The 22433-nt window shown below is 41.8% G+C and overlaps 1 protein-coding gene across 1 annotated transcript; it reads left to right on the top strand.

The window, feature by feature from the left end:
* Positions 1 to 263: 263 nt before the first annotated feature.
* Positions 264 to 22041, top strand: LOC146519648 (neurexophilin-1). The gene is made up of 2 exons (XM_085157492.1): positions 264 to 1072; positions 13627 to 22041. The coding sequence occupies exons 1-2, from the start codon at positions 1016 to 1018 to the stop codon at positions 14398 to 14400; spliced, it is 831 nt and encodes a 276-aa protein (XP_085013618.1). The 5' UTR covers positions 264 to 1015; the 3' UTR covers positions 14401 to 22041.
* Positions 22042 to 22433: the final 392 nt, after the last annotated feature.

Below are 22433 nucleotides of genomic sequence, written 5' to 3'. Positions count from 1 at the left end.
TCAGTTACCATATGACAAGAGTTGTTTTTGTTGTGACAAGTGCAGTGTGAAAAAAAGATCCAGTCTTTCCCAATCAATGATTTTCACCCACCCACAGTGATGATTATATTTAATGACAGGGTTGCTGGTGAGAAATACCCACAGAGTTGTCAGTGGATTAGTAATGCCGGCTGCTGTAGGCTAAAAAAACTCATGTCAGAAATACTCGCAAGGGAATGGAAAACACTCAAGCCCTCACACAAGTGGGACAGATGTTTATTGTTGTGTAACTACTGGATATTTAGGTTTATTGTAACTTGTTTAATTATATGTTGGATCAACTGAGTAAAGAGAAGGTAACTGAAAGAGGGAGATGCTAGAGAGGTGGGAAGAAAGTGAGATAAGGGAGGGGGTAAGAGAGGGAAACAGAGATTGGAGACTGGAGAAAGAGGGGGACAGGCACAAACACATGGGTAGGGGAAGGGAGTGAGGTAGAGGCAGAGTGAGAGAGAGAGAGAGAGAGAGAACTGTTAAAACGTCTGTTTGCTCTTGCCAGTCTCAGCATCGCTCAGTTTCTGCAGGAGGCTGCAGCTCCATCCCTCCAGGATCTCCACTGGCACCAGTGACCAGATATGATCTACCCACCACCCTGTGTGCCCGTTTAACTCTGAGCCGGAATCGCTTCATTTTTGCATGGATGATAACAGCCTTCCGCATGTTCATGGATTTCTCACACTATATGTAATCTGACTCAAACACGGGATTGGTGAGAAAAAAAGAAAAGACAGTAGAGAATCACTCCAAGTGGTTTCCTACGTTTTTTAGGTCTGTGGAAACAGCACTTTAGTCAGGCATGGGCATGGGACCGTGCGCCAGCCGAATGGGACCGGGTGCAGTAGGAAGAGCATCTTCCTGAAGGAGGAAAAGCCCGTCTTCGGGAGTTTGTTGTTCTTACCATTAACAATTTATATTCTTTTTTTTCTTTTTCTTTTTTTTTTCCTGCCGGGGCAGGGGACTGTGGGTTTTACGCGCCGGAATGATGCGTCCCAACCGAGGCTTCATCCTGCTCCTCCTCAACGGAACCGCTTGTTTGGTAAGAAAAGAGTGGGAGTGTGCAAAAAGAAAAAAAAGTCACACTGGGGTCTTTATGCATCTTTCTCCGAATTACCTCAAAATACCTTCTGCGTCAGAATATACCGTAGAGTACAAACTTCCAAACTCCGTGATATACGCTAATCAAAGGTGGAATGTTTGCGCAGACGTGCGTGGATAGCAACTGACAGCTTAGATTAATTTGATGGAAATGATAAATTACGAGACGTGCAGGTCATTTGCGCTTCTTACAAAGATGCAGAGATAATCCTCGACTGCTGCACGACAGCACTGTGTTGACCGCCAACCAAATTCTGCTGATGTCTGGTTTGTTTGTTTGTTTTTGTTTTTTTGTATCACTAGTAATTGTTAAGACAATAACATTCACTCTGACCCCGCTCGTCTCGGGTTCGCCGGGCGCAGTGTCACTATTCTCGGGGGACACTCGTGCTGGCAGCGTGCGGAGCGCACCGTGCCATCGGTGTTTGTCACAAATCTGTTTTACTCTGTGCGTCTTTGGAGCCGCTTCAGTCCTCAGCTCTGTAACACTGTCAACGAACACTACATGGCCATTAAAAAGTTACAGTGTTACACATTTATGATTTACTCTATCAATTGAAGTCCAAAATATCAAACGCAAAACTATGAATCGACTGCGAAAAGTTTATTTAACCTTCCGTGAAAACCAGGCGTTATAAAAAGGCATTATACACAAGATATAAGCTACATTTCAGCACTCTTTAAATTGTGGCTTTGATTTGATATAAGCTGTAGCACCTTTACACTACAGGGCCATGCCCCAAGGTTCTTGTGTGTGAAACGGTACAGCAGAATCAGCAAGACAAAAGCTTGAATACTTTTTCATGTGAAAGATCCACAGAAAGATAAAAGGGCTGGTTTGTTTTTGTAGTCTTTGCTGTGAGAGCTCTTACCTTATTGAACAATGTGATTAAAGACTGAATTTATACAGTAGGTGAGGAGAAATTTATGAGATCTAATTCAGCAAATTAATGCTAAATGGATTCATACACAACACCCCTGCCATCCCATAATGGATATGTAAACACTGAAGTTTCTGCAGCTTAAATAATACTTCCAGCATTGCATAACCTTACAATTTAATTTGGATCACCCACTCCTCTTTCATGTGCGCTTCTAGATTTATTAAAAAGCAGCCTTTAATGAGAAGTCAGCTCTTAAATCGCATGAGAAAACTTGAAAACATCCTTCTGTTCGGAAACCCCTAGGCTAAGGGGAGCTCAGTCATCTCAGGGCCCAGGGAATGAGCCAGATCCAAAAAAAAAAAAAGAAAACATGAGTGACTGAAATACTGAAGTGAGGTTGAGTGGCTGTTCAACCCGTCTGTGACGGCATTCCTTCAAGGATGACCTTGTGGTTTTCATATTAAGGTATTATTCAGATACTCAGAATAAAGTGATAGCTCTTTTGAGGATCTGAGGTCTAACAGACAGTGGTTTTAAGTGACTTAACAGACTCAGTGATATTCTTGGCTGAGACAGAGCTCTTTCAACGGATTCTTCTGTTCTCTGTGAAATATGAGACCACAGGCTGTCTTAAAATATGGGGGACGAGTGCCTTTTCAGCTGTTGTATAACTAGATACAAGAGTGGGGATAATAGGCTTAACACTCACTTGTTGTTTTGGTTCTGGAAGCGTTTTGTGAGCTGCAGGGCCGCAGCCTATTGTAACCCAGAAGGTCTGTGGCTAAATGATAATGACATTAATTAGAGCCTTTTTTTCCTCCCTCTCACCAGACCATGTATCTATGAAAAACGTACACGGCATCCCTCAGCAGGGAATCTTGGGTAATTCATTAGCCCTGTGACATTGATAAATTATGGAGCAATTAATAAATTAAGTAACTTTTTATTAAGTAATGGAGCAGTGATTAATAATTAAATGAGCCTGCTATGCATTAAAAATTTGATTTGGATGATTTCTGTTGTAATAGCGCTGCAATTTTCAGAGAGGGTTCAGTCTCGAGGGATCTTTTGCAAATGGCTACTAATACAGACGACTATTAACACAAGGTGCCACTCTGGTTGTTGTTTATGTGATGAATGATGTGTCTCAAATGTTAATTATTCCCTGAATTTGAATGAAGGGTTATGAATAATAAAAGCCATCTCAGTTGTATAATTGACTGCTTGAGAAATTATGTTTATTTTTGGCAGCAGTTGGAGTTATTTTTCATCAGTGAAGCTCAGCAATCTGACTGCATTTGTTTCACTAAACTAAATCGCTAGCGTGAATTTTCTCAAGATAGTCTATTGAATACTTAGGATGAAAGTGAGTCAGCTCTAATGTGAAAATGTTTAGTTTTGGAAGGGCAAATAGACAGGTGTAGGCAGATGTAAGAATGAAAGAAAGTAGATGGAATGAACCAAGATATTGGTGCTAAAAAAGGAGTCAGCTAAACATCTGCCTCAGAGGTTTATACCCCTAATTGACAGTCATCACAGATTCTGTGTGATTTTCGCAGAATTACACATGTTAATCCACGTGTAATTACAAACGCAGCCGTGTGGATGAACCAGGGTTGATGGGATGAAATCTCAGACCAGCCAGTGAAACCTGGGAGGAGTGAGGTCAACGAGATGTGCAGCTCTCTCTTTCAACAATCTCAGGAACTATCAATAAAAGAATGAAGTGTCCTCGAAAAGGGCATTGAACTCTGACACTCTGGTGAGCTGCAGAATTTCTTCTCTGCAATTGTTTGAAGAACCTTGTGCTTTTAAATGCATTACTCGTATTCAACATGGCACATTTGTGTTATTTTAGACTTGAAAATGCAAACCCAACTATAATTTTACTGGCAAGGAGAATTGCGTCTCTACAGTTCAGTAAATGGAGATATTCAAAAAGAGCTTTTTGTTAAGTCATTTTGTGCTGTAACCTTCGTGTATTAAAAATCTCTGGGGGAACGTAGGCTTGACTATTTGTGAATCACAGATGCTCTTTCTCACCAGATTTTTCTGGAAACGGTAGCCCCAGGTAGCCTTTCTGTGGCCGTGAGAGACAGAACCGCTTTATGCTCACACTGATTGCTTTCTGCACAGATGAAGACACTGGCCATCATGCTTGATAACTGAATTTCACTTCTGTAGCTGAGCACCGAATGTCACTTTTTACAAATTGAATTTCTGTGGAGACATTCACACATATTTCAAGGTCTACATGCCACACCGTTCACTCTGCGTGTAAGTAATTTTAAAAAAAAAAGAAAAGAAAAGAAAAGAAAATGTGACACTTTGAAGAATTCACACTGGGAAATTGGGAAGTAGTGCTGTTCTGTTTTCTCTTTCTTAACTTTTACTCACACCCTCAATTTGACTTTGCCATCAGCAAGGAAACACTCACTCAAGACGGCGCATCAATTAATAACAAATTGCGCTGTTACATTTAAAGCTGGAGAGCCAAAATCACTTCTGTGACAAAGACGAGATTTTACATCACAGAAGCATAACAGCACAAAAACTGAGACAACAAAAGACATTAAATCCAGGCAGCATTTGCTGTGTCTCAAACAGCAGAAGACAGCGTGGTGCGACAAACGCACTCTGTGCAAACCTGAAGATTTGTGCGTGTAGTTAAAGAGCAGAGGCTGCCTGACGCTAATTCTAACCACATCAGACTCCTCTCTCCATTCTGGCCTGTCACAAACTCTTAGATTCATGTTTCTTAGATACCTGTCCTCCTAGCAGGGTCACTGACCTTGTCCACCCAGATACATACCACCTCATCTTGCGAAACAAATAGAAGAAAACTCAGTCCGATGCTGCACACATTGCATGTAGTCACAAACGTGCACAGCCGCACCAGACCGAGCACAGTTTTTTTCTTCAGCCTTCCCGCTCTCGTCCTCTTTGCCATCGGTGTTGCAATCGGCACGTCAGAGCTTATAAACTTTCACTCTGCGCCTCACATCCCACGCAGATGCTGGAAACACAAAAACTCATTCATAATTGTCAAATTGCTATCATAGGGGAAGGTCGGCTCTGTATCCATGCAAGCCGAGCAGTCTACTGTGCTGAGCGTATGTGCCGTATAGTTGTGAATGTCATAACTGGGTGACGTGAAGAGGAAAATGATCATCTCATTGCATCTTTATCATCAGCAGCAGAAAATGCGCCTCATGTTTTATCCATCAACGTAGAGGAAAATGACAATTCAGGTCATACCCTTCAAGCAAGCAGTAATTAAATAACCAGAAAAGTTTACTCAAATATCTCAACTTCAGTATCAATAGGAGTCTTTTTTTATTCAGGAAACTAAAAATCTAATGGACTTGTAGATAATAGTGTTTTTAGGCTTAACCACGTCCACATAATTCTTAATTCTGGGGTAATGATAGGAAGATAAGTCAAACAATATCCCCTTGTTACTGATGAAAACAACATTTCGAGTTTATTGTTATTACAGCATCAATCAGCTTCAGCGTTTATTTACATGAGCTTCTGGATCTAGCACCATTTTTTCCAGATCATTTTGTAAAAAATATGCAGAGTACTTTATCATTGCTAAGATTAGTGTCTTTTTATTAATAATGCATTTAGAAAAGTAATTGGTTTTCTCAGATAATTCAGGCATCCTTGAATATGGCTTAAATTTGATGTCTTTTCTTTTTGATTCTTATTCTCTTCTCGTCACCTTACTTTGTGTGGCTCTGGCGCTATTTCCCTCTTTGTTTCATTCAACAAATTAAACAGCTAGGAGCAGTCGCAGGACATATAAACAACATATGACGCAGCAGCGGATGAGCAGTGCTGGACAATCTTTGTAGCCTATTGCCTGCAGGGTAAAACGGCTTGAGTTATGAACATGCACAGCATGTAGGACCCCAGAGGTGCACCTCCTCCACCACCCCCGACCACCCAGTGAGCCCCTCCCACAGGCTCCAGGCAGCCCCACAGCAGAGACCCAGACAGACAGAGAAAGCACACACCCTGACACACTGACAGCCCTTCATATTGAAGCGCCAAGCTGTCCTCAGACAGAATACGTTGTCTCCTCAATACCAGCACAATTTACTGTGGCATTGCTTTCTAGGAGACTGCAGGGAAGACAGAGCAGACCCTGAAAGAATATCTGTAGGTTTGTCTACTGGTTCAGATAGTGAAGTGTGGATTACAGTGCACAGCTTAAAGAAAAATGACTCGTTGCCTCGGGTATAATGAGTGGGTGTAACTCCCCGGGGATCCAGATAAAGATGCGCATGACTTTCGCACAAAGGAATAACTAAGGATGGGAAAATCCATAACCGACATTTTAATTTCACAGAGCTTCTGCGGGAGCTAACAATAGTCAAAGTTGTTTGAATGTTTTCTGAAAATACAAACTGTTATAGGAAGTATCAATATAAAGTGAAGCTTTCATTGTTTTAAAATCTGTAGGCATCTCAGCAATAGTGGAAAAGGCAATATGGGACCAGGGGATTTGGGTTTATTTGAAAAGGGAACACTAGGCTGTCAGTGTAGTTTAACACTGAAGAAAACCAAAGCTTTCATGCTGACCTCATCATGGTGTTGCTTGAGCTGCCAGACCAGACTGAAACCAGTGTGCAGAAGCCCATTAATATTCTCATTTCTCTCAAAATCTGTAAACAGTCTGTTCTGCATGACTGACCATCTAGTATGCAGTTTACCAGCGTGCCGACCAGTGACGGTACAGTGATTTTCAGGGTCAGAGTGGTGCACATCTCCAGACAAGGCCTGCTGAGAGTCTATACAGGGGTTTCCAATTATAGGGAATGCACAGCCACGGGAATGCAGGAATAAATAGATAATGGGAATGTTTTTGCAAAGCACATTGATTTCTGATTTTTTTTATTACATTGCTACATAAAACATCAATTTGAGGAGTTACACAGATCACACAAGCCATCTCAAAAGTGACACCTAAATGTCTATTAACTGCTTAAGCTAAGCTAACTTAATTAATATATCCATTTTTTCAATAAAAGAAACCAAAATTGATTTTTAGAGAGCTTTATCATGGTCATATTATTTATATTTTCCATTTTATAGTTGCAGGACACGACATTAATGTTAACAACTGTCATTTGAGCAAGATATTATGTAAGAACGGTTAAAAAAATGATAAAAATGATGGTTAAATGTTCAAATATGCAAATCATATTGAAGTAATGCACATACTTTTCCAAAACAGACATTTAAACATTGAACAAAGCCAGGTTCCCAATTCTTCTTGGCACATTAGAGTCAAAGGGTTTTCATAGAGGTGCCTTTGGCAATTTCCTTTCATCACTTCATGAATCTAAAAATGCTCTCAGTTATCACTATGGTTGTAGGAGTAAAATGTACCATGAAGCAGGCTCTTAATGATAAAAAAAAATGAACAAAACAAGAAAATTATCTTCATAGACAGATAGAATAAAGCTCTATCTACAGGGCTACTTTACCTATAGCATCTCTCCTTTAGAAACTGAATCGTGTTTCTGTTCCTCTGGTGACATTTCCAGATTGTGTCCAGTCCAGCTGAGATGGACTGCAGAGTGTCAAATGTCTTACAAGCAAGCACTTGTGATCACGTTTCCCCTTCCTGCTTACATTTGGTTTAATCGGTTAAAACACCGAAAAGTCTAAATTCAGCTAGAAGACTGCTGAGACGGCCGGAACTTCAGACATCTAAGTGTCTGACCTGTTTGTCATATGTAAATGAGGTTTACATATTCACTTTAGCAGCTTTATGTGTGTGCCACTCGTAATGCCAGACAGAACCTCAAAGCAGTCGGCTAGGCGTGCGCATTTACCATGCTAATGTGAACACATCTAGCCCACGTATAAATTAAATGACAGTGACCCAACATATTCTCAGTTCAACCACAGCTGTCCGCTAATGAGAGAATCCCAAGATTCAGTACCTTTTTAGAGCTACTATAAGTGTAAAAGGAGCCCATTCACACAGTTACACACTTTCTCAGCTGGGAGTTGCACAGCTAAACCATTGTCTGATTTGGCCACTCAGCACCTCTCCACTGAAGCAATTTAACAGCCTCCCTCGGGAGCATATTAATGGTGGTTGTGCAGGAATGACAAAATTATTTTCATTTATATGGGTTCAAAAATTAACAGAAACTCTGTCGCACTGTATCAGACAACAGCCCTTAATAAAAAGAGCATTTAACTGAGGGTTTTATGCCTCCATGAGACAATCCTGCCGTCCTCCCAGCCTTTACCAGACAGGTATGACTACTGTAGCCGTGGCTTTAATCAGCTGAGTCTCCCAGCCCTTACTTTGGTCCCCACTCTGTGGGGAATAACTGGGGACAAATCATCCCCTGCTGCCACTTTCCATCCTCCCTCGCACTGCCAACTTGTCGATATCTTATAATGTAAAAATTTGATAGCCAATTCAGAGTCGAGCTTCAGTCTGAGCATACAAAATGAGCCCAAGTCCTCTGGGACCGCACAAGTGAACATGTCCAAAATGGGCTGGAAAAAAGAAGGGTGGAAGATGCAGAAAGACAGAGTATGGGCGAATAAAAACTATTCAGCGTATTGAGTTTGTTCACGTACCGCAAATCTTAGTTCCAGTGACCCCAGAGAAGCTGGAGTAAATTATTCATTAAGAGTCAAATGGCTTGTTTCTTGTGAAATTACCTTTCTCTCGCTCACCTTTTCTTGGATCTACACTAGCTAGAAGAATAATTAGTTATAAGGGCACAGCCATTTTCAGACTTTAATCATGTAACAGAGAAATCTCCTGCAGTGAGCATATTACATCTGGAGATGGGGAAAGGAGGCGCGGGTGGGGCGTGGGTAAGGTGGTAGTGTGGATGAAGCATTGACTAACACTTAAGAAATCTGAGCTGCCTCGGTCTTTAATTAAAAATTGATGTCATATTAGAGATGAATATTTCAACGCAACAGCCAGAGGAAAGTGGAGTGCTTATTGAACTTGTCAGCTCTGCAGGACAAGCACATGCTTAAGCCCCATCGGGTGGCCCCCACTGAAGGATTCAGTCAATAAGTTTACTCTTTTCCAGCTCATGCATTCATATAATACGCAAAGATACATATGCAAGCTACATTCAGCTCAGGTGTCCCAACAAAAGCTTCACATAAACCCTATGATGAACACTACCATGGCAATGCCACTTTAGCTAATAAGGCAATCCATTGCAATATTATCATTCATTTTGACTGTTTGTTTCCCACTGATTGCATTTTTATTACATTTTGGTCCCTCCATTATAAAACATCTAATTCTTGAGCTGCAGAATGTGCCACTGTGTTCATGAGATCTGATGCTCAGCAGCAAGTGTACAGTCAATGGGATTTGAAGTGTTTTCAATGGGAACAAGTAATGCTGTGACCGAAAACAAAGCCTGAAGATCAGTGAGAGAAAATTGGAGGAGTACTGAAAACGCAACAAATTCTCATCTCAAAACGTAACATACGACGCCATATGACAAACTGTCGGTATGTTACGCGGTCGGAAACACGAGGAACGAATCTACACATGTGCATTCATTTTAGTTTCTCATCATTAATCGCTTTGGAAAACACTATCTAATATAATTAGGGATAAGATTAGGATTAGGATTAAGGTTAGGCGTGGAATACACGGCTGGAACTTGTGTTACCACCGGGAGCGTCATTCTATTGGATTCCATCCGCAATCCGGCGCGTATCATGGCGACATGGAAGATTACCTTTCGCGTTCCCACGGGATGTCTCGGGACGTGACAAATCGTCGGTATGTTACACGCTGGGAATGAGAAGGGTCTCGAAAACCAAGACAGTCTGCTGAAAGACAAGACGGGCGCAGTTAATGTCGTTTTGTTGCTACAACTCCTTTTTACAACAGTAGTTGATTTAATTATTTAATTTTTTGTTTTGAAAAAAATATCAGCAAAGGTACAAAACAGAAGAAAGTGCCAAATCCTCATTGAGAAGGAAAAAAAATCTGAAGTTGATTACCTAATCTGTTCACAATAGAGATGTGAAATCCATGTATCTCTTCATCTGTGAAGTATATTTTGCAGGATATCTCCAACAGTCACACGTTACGTCAGAATGAGTAGACTACTTCTTAGAAACAGTGGTCTATCACCAGTCCCTTACTTCTGTGAGTTATGGTGGAGATTTTACTTAAGTCACCCCATGATCTCTGTGCTATATTATGGCAACAGAGTGTTTCTGTTACCAGGGGAAAGGGGTTAAAACGGTGTACCTGTCACAGTAACAGGCTGATTATTGCCTGTGGAGCAGCCAGGCTTCTGAGGATCGCTCCCCTACCATACGTCCTGCTGCTAGAGAGGCTTGGGGCCTGTGCTCACTGAGGCTGAATGACTCACAATTACCACAGCGACAGAGCCCGCAGCCACCTCCCATCCTCTCCAGCCGTTTCACTGACTCACTTAGTGCACATGACAAATGACAAAATCACCCCGAACCTCCACCCCCTCACTAAGACCCGATTGCCCATCGCCCACACTTTGCATACAGTATTAAAGCTGGGATACATCTTGCCAAGCTTCATGAAACAAAACAAACTTACTCTGAGAGAAACTTCTTCTGGTTTTTCAAAGCAACATTACACTATGTTGCAATATATGGCTGGTTTATGTTGTATATTTTAGGATGACCTAGTGAACAATAAGACTTTGGTATAGTGGCTAACAGCCCTGGAACAAGTGCGCATTTTCTAACTCTTTAAAACACTTCTTAAAATTTTAGGAAACTGATCATTAAAAAAGGCAAGGTACTCACAGTACATCATCATCTGTCAGATTAGATTATAAATCTGATTATTTAAATACCCAAAGCAGATGGCATTTAGTGCTGGATTGTTAACAAAACAATGTTTTTGTTTCCCAAATATAAAAACATTCTCCTAAATTGAAGGAAAACGAAACTAATTTCAGTTATTCTACAATATCTTAAATCACAAGCTTCCTGTACTTTCATAGTTAAATGCAAAGGGGATTAGAATTGTAGCACTGCAATGTCATGTGCTACCATATAATGTGTGACTTCATTTACCTTTAAGATGCATCATTCAACAGTGAAACCACAAACAGTAGTATCCATTTACTGCCAAAAACACAATTCCAGTTAAAGGCATTGTGTTTGGACTGGTGCACAGAGTGTGTTCTGTTACTCTAGTAATCCTTGTCGCTCTAACTCAGGTTTTCTTCAGAGCCAAATTAAGCTTACTCTTCCATTTGCCTTTGACAATGATGCTGTACACTGGATCTGACACTTCCAGCAGTGCCAGACATTTAAATCTTCTGTTTAACAATAGCACAGCGTTTACTTCATCTCTACTCCTGCAGCCCAGCCTCTCTGACTCCCTAATGAAGACTGTGCAAAAGAGGGGAAGGAGGAGGGATACTTTGCTTAATGTGTAAGCTACAACAAAGCATGTTGCAATATGTTTCTGCTCAGATACGAGCACTGGCACCATCTGAGAATTGCTGGCAAAGTGATGAGGATCTTAAAACAAATGGGCAGTTTCATAGAAACTGTAGGACACCGCAGGGGCTCTTGAGTGCTATCTGGGGAGGCAGGCAGATTGCTACCCTCTGTGCCCAGCAGCCATGGGCTCACTGAAGAAGAGAAATCAAACACAAACTAGTCCTTCAATAGGAGCCATGGGTAATGGTATGTCATCAAAGTCATCCTGTCTAGCCTCAACTTTCTGGTCTAAAAAGATAAAATGAGAGAAAAAGAAAAAAAACAAAAAACAAAGATATGTTTGAAAAGATTAAAATCAATAAGTCTAAGCGCTTTTAAATTTTGGTTCATTATTAATGAGTTTGGGATTCTCAAAGAAGCTATCTGTTTCAAGAGGAAGGAGTCTTTGTCAGGACTGTTATCGCCCCCCGTGGGGAGGCTGAAGGATCTAAGCGGCAGTGTAGCGTAGCAGCAGACAGGTAACTAGACCAGAGGGCATCTGGCCTGTAACAGCCCCATGGGAATAAAGCCAGATTAAGGGAAAAATGGTGTCCTCTCATCTGAGTCCACACACCAGACCACAACCACATCAGTGGGAATCCTTTCAAGACAGTTGAAATGCGATACACGTTGTTATGAAAGGAAATACATGTTTTTAGAGAGACAGAAAAATCAATATCACTGACTAACTGCAGAGCAAGTGAACAAATCTGAGTGAGCTTGAAAAACCTGCATAAAATGGAATAAAAATGAGTCAGACTTAATAATCCTGACTAAGCCTGTATAAGGAAGCCCTGGCAGTCAAGACAGTAGATGGATCAGAGCACAGACAGAGATCCATGCATTATGCATCATTGTAAAATCTCTCTGGGTAGAGCGCACTCACACACATACACAAACTTACCCCAGCGCTCGCATTTGCATCACTTATTGTTTGCATTTACCACAACTCAAAATTCACAGACGATGTGAGCGTGTGTTCCTTACTGTCAGATCCAAAGGACACAACAATTCTGGATACCTCCATGGCACATTAGACAGAAGCTACCTGTTAATAGATCATTACCATTGAATAATTACCCATTACTTTGCAAGCACATTGACACACTCATCACAAAGCTACTGCTGAGCACAGCAGCACTATGTTATCTCCCTCCTTCCTCTTCCCCTCCCTTCAGTTGATGTTAACATCTGACAGCTTTGTGTGTCTGCCGATACAGATTTTTTCTTTAATTAAAACACTGAAAGTCTTAATTGGACATTACACTTTATTCTCAGGCCCTCCCGTTTGCCCACCTCCCCACCCTCAAACACTTTGATCCTCCAACCAAATGTTTCGAGGCCATAACAGCTTCCCCATGCACTCATACCGAAGTGCTTAAAAAGCAAAAAGCTCACTTTAAAAAAAGAAACAGTCTCTACTTTCCACTGACATTTCTCCTTTAGGATTTTAATACAAGGAAGAAAAAAATCTTTCCAGATGGATTACCTTGCAGTTTAGTTCTGGCGAAAATTAATTAATTAATTCTCCACTTGGAAAAAATACTTTATAACAGTTAGTATGAAGGCAAATACTTGTGCGAAAACTCCACTGATTGTTGTAAGAAACAACTTCGGGACACATTTCCTGATTGCAGCTCTTCATTGTTTCAAATCCTTTGCAGAAAAATATCCACTTTCACAAATATTGATTAAACTGTTCAAGAACACAGGAGTCACACGTGCCACGTGAATTCATTTATGATGTGGATTTTGTGTTTGAATCTGTTCTTTGATCCCTCTGGCCTCCCAAGTAGCTGATGGAGCCTAGTGAGCTTAGGGAATTACACTGCCTCTGTGAAAACGTGACATAAGGGAGTAATTCTTTCTCAGCCAAGGTAAACAAAAGATTTTAATAATAGCACTACGTGTAAAGTTATATAAATGTATCTAAATAAAACATTGATAGAATGTCAGTTTAAATCTCTCGAGGTATGAACAGTAAATTAAGTATTGATCAAACTTAATTTGGTTTCTGTTTACATTTTTTTCTACCTTGCTAATAATTGCTTATACCTTTTTTTCTTCTCCGTTTACCTTCTCTGATCCCCTCCTCCACAATACTCTCCAGGTGGCACTGAGTCAAGAAGATGACTCCTCAAACTCCAAGAGCTCCTCAGATGACTCCTCCCAGACAGTGGGCCTCCTGGGCGGGCAGGCTTCGCTCTCACCCCTGAGCCGCTGGATGCTACACAGTAAAAGCAGAGCTGCTAACGCCACCTCTCTGGAGCTGCCCTACCACTCTCCGGTCCCTTTCTCGAAGCAGGAGTTTTCAAAACAGGAGTTCTGGGAGATGTTGGGCAGTGATCTGCTCAAACCCGACGCCTCGAACCCCAGGGTCAAACGCCGACCAATTGTTAAAACCGGCAAGTTCAAGAAGATGTTTGGCTGGGGAGACTTCTATTCCAATATCAAGACAGTAAGGCTTAACCTGCTAATCACCGGCAAGATTGTGGATCACGGTAACGGCACATTCAGCGTCTACTTTCGACACAACTCCACAGGCCAGGGCAACATCTCAGTCAGCCTGGTACCACCTGTCAAGGCAGTAGAGTTTGACCTGGAGCGCCAGAGTGTGGTCTACCCCAAGGACTCCAAGATCTTCAACTGCCGCGTAGACTATGAGAAGGTGGATCGCCAAAAACGCACCTCGTTGTGCAACTATGACCCATCCAAGACCTGTTTCCAGGAGCAGATCCAGAGCCACGTGTCCTGGATTTGCTCCAAGCCTTTCAAGGTCATCTGTATCTATATTTCCTTCTACAGTACGGACTACCGCCTGGTGCAGAAGGTCTGCCCGGACTACAACTACCATAACGAGATGCCCTACCTGCCTTCGGGCTAGAGGACCTGTAGGCGGGGAGGAGAGGCAGGAGGAGAGAGGAAAAGGGGGATGAGTGGGAGTGACTGCAACTCGTGAGGAGGAAACCAAGGCTGTGAATGTCATAGCGGCAGCGAGACACTTTAAAAAAAAAACTCTCTGTAGCCTGACTGTTGTAAGATGTATAAACATATATGCAAAACATAAAGTACAGTATGCAGATAATGAGGCATTCGGAATGCTTAACTGCAGTATTCATTAACTGGACTGGTAGGGAAAAATCAAATACCGCCAACTTGCACATTCTTACTTGCACATTCTTACCTCAGACCAGTTTCTATATGCCAACTTCTCGCCAGCTATTTCTCTCTTCCATCAAGTCATTTGTTAATGTTGTCTTAATGTCCTTTTAAACACCCTTTACAAAATTCTTCTTTTTCAAAGTCACAACGCAGTATTGTATCTTTGATATGATCCACTGGGGAGCTGAAGCAAAATCCAACTTTATAAATATGGTAAAGTTCCACACTGACTGAAACATACCACAGGGAACATAAATCATTTTTTTTCTCATAAAGAGAAGATGAATGTAAAGTGTAACCAACCATAGGACCATTCAGGTTACACTCTCAGTCTTTTTAAAGGGCATATATTTAATGCGAGGGAACGTCCAACCCCCAGAACAATGTTTAAAGTCCCTCCTCACACTCGGTTTCTCTTTTCCCATCTGCATTCTCTGATGCAGCCACCCTACCGTATCACTGATGTGTAGTCTTTACCTGCGAAATCTAATCATAATATATCCTTCAGTTACATTACCCCAGTTCAATAAAAGAGAAATAGGAGGCGGAGAGAGGAAAAATAATAAAATTTACCAAAAAAAAAAAAAAAAAAAAAAAAAAAAGAAAAGAAATTGCTCATTAAAGATTCAGGGCCGGGGCTTAAGACAAGTTCAGTGTGAGGAAAATAACTAGATTCTGCATAGTGATAAAATTGGCCCTTCACTCTTAAGAGAGAAGGTAGGGGAGTGAAAGACGGGGAGATTCGGTGTGCTCTTTTAATTAAAGTGGAGAAGGAGACGTAGAGTATGCAGCGCCTTCTATTGTCCCCTCTGTATGAAAAAGATTACATTTTGTTGCCGTCAGGATTCCTGATTTCACGCCTTGATAACTTTGACTGTGTGAGGGAGATTGCTCTCTCACGACAAATACTGTGTTCACTAAAGTCAGCCCGTTATCTTGAATAAATGAAAATATTATCATAATAATTACATGTAATTTAATCTCCTTTAGAACTAATTATGGTTTCAATGAGAGGGCAAAATGTATTCCTGAAAATCAAGTCAGCGGGTAGGAGGATAAGAGGACGTTCACAGGGATTGCTGTGTTTTTGTATGGCGGCGGCAGCCAAAGCTCAGCCCAGAATTAACTGCTCTCATTAAGATAAATGGCCACTGGCTGGCCCATCTCATGTTACTCTCACAAACAATATCAGTGGAGAGCAGCCACAATGGAGCTATGAATTAAATAGGGTGACATGTTGTGTGCTGAGAGGTTACCACTGTCCTGTTTATGAGGACACAATGCCTTCTTGGTTCATTAACGGCGAACAGTCACAAGACAGGTGTGAAGAGTCATTAAACACTGATGTAAGATAACCAGTTTGATGCTAATGTACTGTGACATCAGTGATGTAGCCAGATCTGTGCACACACGTGTGACTGCAACTGCACAGCAATCTCGCAAGTGGACCCAAGCAGCAGTAAAGTCACCGTGAAGCCGTCCTCCTGTGGGGGGTAGCATAAGGCCAGACATAAACGCAACGCTCTGGCTGCGCTTTATGAGCTTGGAGAGCAAGAGTAGGAGGTTAAAAAAAAAGAAAAAAAAAAGACCATCGTCAGCTAAAGATAGTAACAACGAGCTGTACATCTGCACGTCAGAGCTGGATTTTTAGTTTAGAGTGGGGTGATTCTTCTCTATATGCAACACACAACCTGTGGCCCGGAGCAAATGTCAGCTGTGCACAAGCATGTCTGCAGGTGACAGATAGCTACACCACCCGCAGCCATTATAAATGGTGTTCATCTGTCTGAGTCAAACCTCTGTCTCCTTCTGCATGTTATTGTTTTATCTAAGCACATATTTCATAAATGCTTGGATGCCCTGCTTGTTGACAGCACACTTATCTGTCTGCTGTGCCTCTTATACCATACGTTTCACAATCAACAATCACTGAAGGGATTTCCCTAAAGAGGCTCAATCAATCAGAGTTCCAACTATGTGGAAGCAAGCAGAGGCAGATTTTGATTCAGCCACATCACAGTTACAGTCTGAGCTTCTTCTTCTTCTTCTTTTTTTTTTTTTGGAAAGCATTCCCAGTGGAACATTCAAAACAGGTTTGACAACAACTCAAACTATAGACCTGATACTTGTCTGAAAGTATACTTGTTGTCTTAAAGTCCTTTTCCTTGACTGGAGGAAGTTTCACCTGTTTAAAGTACATCCAGCAGCATGAAAGAACCACTGCCCTCTGCTCTGTTCATCCATTTCCTCACCCACCAGCTCTCTCTGCCCCTCTCCTCTCCAGACACCCGCATGTTACTCAGCCATGAGCCCCGCCGTCTTCATGCTGTTGTCTCCTCCCCACGTGTGACCTGGCTGACTGGCTTCAGCCTCTGTGCCCTCCCTTATCCTGAAGTTGAACCCTGCTGCGGGTAGTTCCTCACTACTGCCCCGCCTGCCCTCCAGCACACTGTGCTGAGCTGAGCTGGCTAATCTCTGCGAGCTTAGTGTCGAGCCAAGTGAACATCGGCGGCGAGAACTCCTGTCTCCCCTCTATCTGTTTCTCTCTATAGTTATATCCCATCAAACAAATGCGTGCGCACACACAGTGTTAAGATGTGCTGGTTTAAGTATTTTCTTCTCTGCTGTTCAAAGCAGAGTTCTTACATAAACCCCTGGATTGTGAGGACGTGAAATCTCTTGGAGAGCACGCCATTGTAGTGCCCATCACAGATACGGCCCAGTAACCTTGATATTCCTCTCCTCGTGTCCCGCAGGGCATCTGGAGAGAAGTTGGATACTCATATGTGAAGGAATCAAACTGGTCAACATGAGCCCTCAACACTGTACCATTATAGAAAATATCAAGGACACATGTTGGGCTACCCACTGAGAAGAAGCTCCTCACTCTGCTCCTTACCGATCCTCTGACATCTACAGCAATACTCTCACAGAGACTCCACCCTCTCCGCCTCTCCGGGGCGAGATAAAGAAAGGCTGCTTGGCAAAGCTGAAGAGAAAGTCATGTCGCTATGGGACGGTGTTGTTGGTGGCAGCAGCCTTATTGTTGACCCACCTGGTGCCAACAGATGTGGATTTTTTTGGCCTTAGAGACTGCAAGACAACACTGATCCACACGACAAACATTAGTAACAAATTCAGACTGTCAAAAAAATAAATATACATATAAATAAATAAATAAATAACTAAATAAATAAATATATATATATACATATATATATATATAAAGAACAAGAGTCCTCAGATCTGAATAAAGTTGTATTTAAATGTGGGTCATGAAGTGAAGGTTGTCTGTTTTACCTTTTTGTTGCTCATGGTTTTGTCATGTGGATGATATACTGTATGGATGAAATGATGGAATTTAATGTGGTTTTCAACATTTTAAAAATCAATAAAGTACACAGAAGTACTTGAGCCACTTCAGTTGTAGAGAAACAGGCTCCGGCATTAATATCTGGTTGTACTCTATGTGTAGGAAGAGTGTGTCAACAATGCTGAAGTCTCTATTTTCTTGTATTTGCATACCCATACTGTGTGCCAAAGGCAAAGAAAAGATGTGACAAAAATTTTTTGCCAAGGGCTCTTGCAGATTTATATGCAGAGAGAGAAAGAGGAAGAGGAAAAGAGAGTAAGGAGGAAAATGGGGTTGAGAGAGACCAAGGAAATATTTCAACTGGAGTGATGCATGAACATAACTTCATCCCCTAATTAGCCTCCTCTCTTTTTTTCGTTTTCCCCCCTCTCGTCTCTTTCACTCTCAATTTCTTTGTTGTGCGTCTTCGCACTCCTCTTTCATTTAAAAATACAACTGACGTTACATTCATTCGACTTCTTAATTAAATCCCAGAGAACTGTTAATGAGGAGACAGGTTCAAATATTCGGCTCACAACATCCCTTTAAACACAATCGATTAAGGCATGGCTAGCGGCAAAGCCAGGCCCTCCACCCCATTCCCTCCTCACCTCTATGTTCCCATAAAAGAGCTGTGTGCCTCAGGATAACCTTGCCAGAAAGAATGAAAGGGAAGCAAATAAGTCAATGTGGATAGAAAAGAATAGCAATCTTATTATAGAAGAAAGCAATTGAGGTTAATTTTAAAACTTTGAGCAAAATACCGGGCCAAACAAGCACATGGACACATATGCTGCAAGATGTGCACGGACATATACGGGATGGAAAATTCAGGCAACAGTCACTGATAATACATTTCAAAATTTTAAAACAAGTACAGAAAATTTTAGCTGTCCAAAGAGAAAAAAAAACATCAAGAGTATTGCTTCTCAAAGAGGAAAGGGCATTTGAGCATGAGTAATGAGAAACTGGACGATAGTCAATTGAGAAAATAACTAGTTGCGGCACAGGGAGGTGGGAGAAGGCGTGCAAATCTTAAAATGATAAATAGACATCCAGAAAATAACCTTGAGTTATGAAAACGTGTGTCTGGGGGGAAAAGAAAAAACCCAGACAAAATATGAAACAAGAGACCAGGAGCGAAGACAACGGGGAACAGCACACTTTGTTTTGAATAACAAGACTATCAGGTCTGCAATTTTATCCTGTGGAGTAACAATTATGAGTCATTTTACTTCATGACAGGTTACATCACAAAGTGTAGTATAAGTGTAGTAATATCCACTCTGCTAGTGGATATTGCACCTTACGACATCATCCCTTACTAATAGTGTTGACAGAGTCGAAGCTCAGGCAGCACGCGCTCATTTCTTCACACTTTGAAATTATCAACAGGGATTAGATTAGTATACACGCATGCTGATACACAAAACCAGAGTACTACTGATGGTTCTGATTTTATCAGTCGTCTGTTACTAATGTGTTCCTGGTTTCTCCTTGGCAACACTCACATCAGTCTGTAAATGGTAGAATGAGACTAATTTTCTCAGAATATCGCATTGGTTGTTTTTTAATATTTTTTTAAAATAATTTTAAAGTCTTTATTCCCCCCAGGATCTCTGTTATATCAAATGGACTTGATGGTTTTTTCACCCTAAGAAAAAATGAATCTGATGAAAAAAAACATGCGAGGGTTGTAAATATGTAAATATGTTTCAAAAGACCACGTCTTAAAATCTGTATGAACACCCTCGCCCACCATTTAAGTGCCTGTAATCTTGTCCTACATCATGTTGGAGACCACAACTGCAGATCTTATAGAAACTGATTAGAGCTTTTGTTACCTGGATACCAACTCCATCCAGATGCAATTTATCATCATGCATTACCTCGCTGCACTTGCTGAATTTAAATGCACTTGATGTTCTTTGATATTCTGGACTGCATGCTGGGGTGGTCATGGTCATGCTTTTACTACGGGCACAAATGTAAAATGCAAATGTACACACGCACTCCTTTTATGCTAAGGAACACACACACACGCATTCACATAAAGCAGTTTCATGCACCAGCATCCTAATAGTCTCTGTGCACTGCTATGCCAATCATGTAACCCCAGGTAGAGTGGACAAGCAGGTAGACCAAGTCTGAGCATCGTGGGAGACAGGGTACATCAGACAAGGACAGATACAGGATCAGCCACTCAACACCCCAAGCTCCTTTCATGAGGGAGAACTACAGCTCCCCATCTGCAATTCAGTGTAAGTCTACACAGGACTGGACATACAATGCAGGGCAAACACGCTCAACAGAGGCCAGAGAAGAGGCTGGAAAATTATAGTGTAGTGAAGGGGTTGAGGAAACAGCGGGGGGGTAGTTGAGAATGTGAAAGCTTGTTGCGAAAAAAGCACAGATGGCCTAAGGCTACAACATGGTGGGAGGAGGAAAGAATAACTGAATAAACTAATTAGAAGGGCAAGATTTCACACACACCTCCATCGAGTCAGCACTCCTTATTTTCCCTTGAAAAATATTTTTTATCTATAAATCATTATTATGCAAAGAAAATAAGGCTTTAAGCTGGAAACGCAATAATCAAAGCTCAGGTTTTTACACTTGATTGCATTGTGTAACACAATAACACGGAAGTTTGGGTTGCGGCGGGCGACGGCAGATAGCTTCACGCGTCGATGTCAACACGGAAATGCAAGCTGTGCATCTGTGTCATGCAATGTGGCGGTATTAGCTGAAGGCCACGAGGAAGACATCAGGGCCATGATCTCTGTATTAGCCAGAGAAGAGGACACTTCCACTTAACTGAAGGAAGCGTTAGAGAGGAGGGATGATTTAAATTCAGCGACAATGCTTTAAATACCAGCCAGGGATCACAGTTGTGCCCTTTGGCAAAGTAATTATTCACTCCCTTAGAAGACGATCAGGTGTGGATGTGCGGTCGTGCATGCGCACGTGCTTTTGACGGGGAGTGCGCCAGCATCTGTCTGTGTGCGTGTGTGTGTTCGAGTGAACTGTGAGGCGGCGAAGGAGGTGTGAAATGCTACAGTTTCTCCTCTTTTCATGTAACTGAGAAGTGTTTATGCCAAAGTCTTCAGAGGAGAGAAAAGGGGTGTTCAACTACCGGCTCGATATCAGGTGAAAAACGTGAGAAGGAAAAAGGAGGGAGACATAAAACAAGAGTTATTAAAGGTTAGCTTTCCACCTCTCCATCACTGTCTCTTGCCAGCCTGCTGTCCTCCCGTCCATTATTTTTCTTCCTTCATAACCTTCAACCACAGGCATCCGGATCTCAGAGGGAGGAGCTCTTTCCTGCTGAAGCAAGACAGAGACCCAGCCCAGGGGCTGAAGTGATGAGACTCATTCAGAAACTGTCCTTCAAAAACTGTAGTCTGATGGATTTTTTTTTTCGTCTTTTTGTGTTTCTGCTTCTAGATTTCCTAACACATCTTCAGTCCTTTCCTCCTGGCAATGCTTCATCTCCCTAGAGCTCCATCCACTGCTCCTAAGTTATCAAGTAGCCTCAACACACACACACAGCCACACTCAGATATCTGCGGGTGTGTTTCTGCTGACAGTCTAGCCCTTTGTACTGCAGGGCTGTTGTTTGATAAGTCAAACACATAGTTAGGGGCCATGAAGCTTCTCGTTATCTACCCACCCCCCCTCCCCCCGCGCACACACGTATACACATGCAGACACACATACAAAGTAATTTCCCTTCTCAGGCTTGTCATGGTAACAGTGTAAAAAAACCCCAGTAAAAATACAGTACAATGTATAAATGTGAAGGAATTTTCCGTATTAGTTATTAATTAACTACTGCAACGCTTTGTGTGAGCAAGGAGGGAAAAGTACCAGCGAGGGCAGCCATCACACTGACAGGGTTCATTTGGATTTTACTCTGGAGCTCGAGAAACCGCCTTCATATTTCTGTGGTAAATTAAAGCTTATAGTTTATTTTATTAAAAGAATGTTTTCAAAAAAAGTCAAGAGGAGGTACTGGTCCGTGTGTGTGGGCTTCCGGTAAACTTCGATGTTTTGCACTTTGAAGAGAATGGCAACCTCAACATTGAAGTTTACCGGAAGCCCACACACACGGACCAGTACCTCCTCTTTCACTCCCATCACCCTCTGGAACACAAACTTGGAGTAATTAGGATCCTACACCACCGGGCAGAACATGAACCCTCTAAGCCTGAAGGGAAAAAGAAGGAACACACACATGTAAAGGAAGCACTCAAAACATGCGGTTATCCTAATTGGGCGTTCATAAAGTCAGCAAAGAGGCACAGAAAAGAAGATCAGACACCAGCGAGGGAGGATAAGAAAGACAGACGCAACAACATTGTCATCCCCTATGTAGCCGGTGTATAAGAAAAACTCAGGAG

Source organism: Neolamprologus multifasciatus, chromosome 4 (assembly GCF_963576455.1).
Source record: "Neolamprologus multifasciatus chromosome 4, fNeoMul1.2, whole genome shotgun sequence".
In the NCBI taxonomy this organism is placed as follows: domain Eukaryota; kingdom Metazoa; phylum Chordata; class Actinopteri; order Cichliformes; family Cichlidae; genus Neolamprologus; species Neolamprologus multifasciatus.
This window is presented reverse-complemented; position numbering and strand designations above follow the sequence as displayed.

What these genes read in the sequence shown, in the direction of transcription:
- LOC146519648 (XM_085157492.1), top strand. Translation starts at nt 1,016, where the DNA reads ATGATGCGTCCCAACCGAGGCTTCATCCTGCTCCTCCTCAACGGAACC. An exon ending in TCAACGGAACCGCTTGTTTG is followed by an intron (nt 1,073 to 13,626) that starts GTAAGAAAAGAG and finishes AATACTCTCCAG; the next exon opens with GTGGCACTGAGTCAAGAAGA.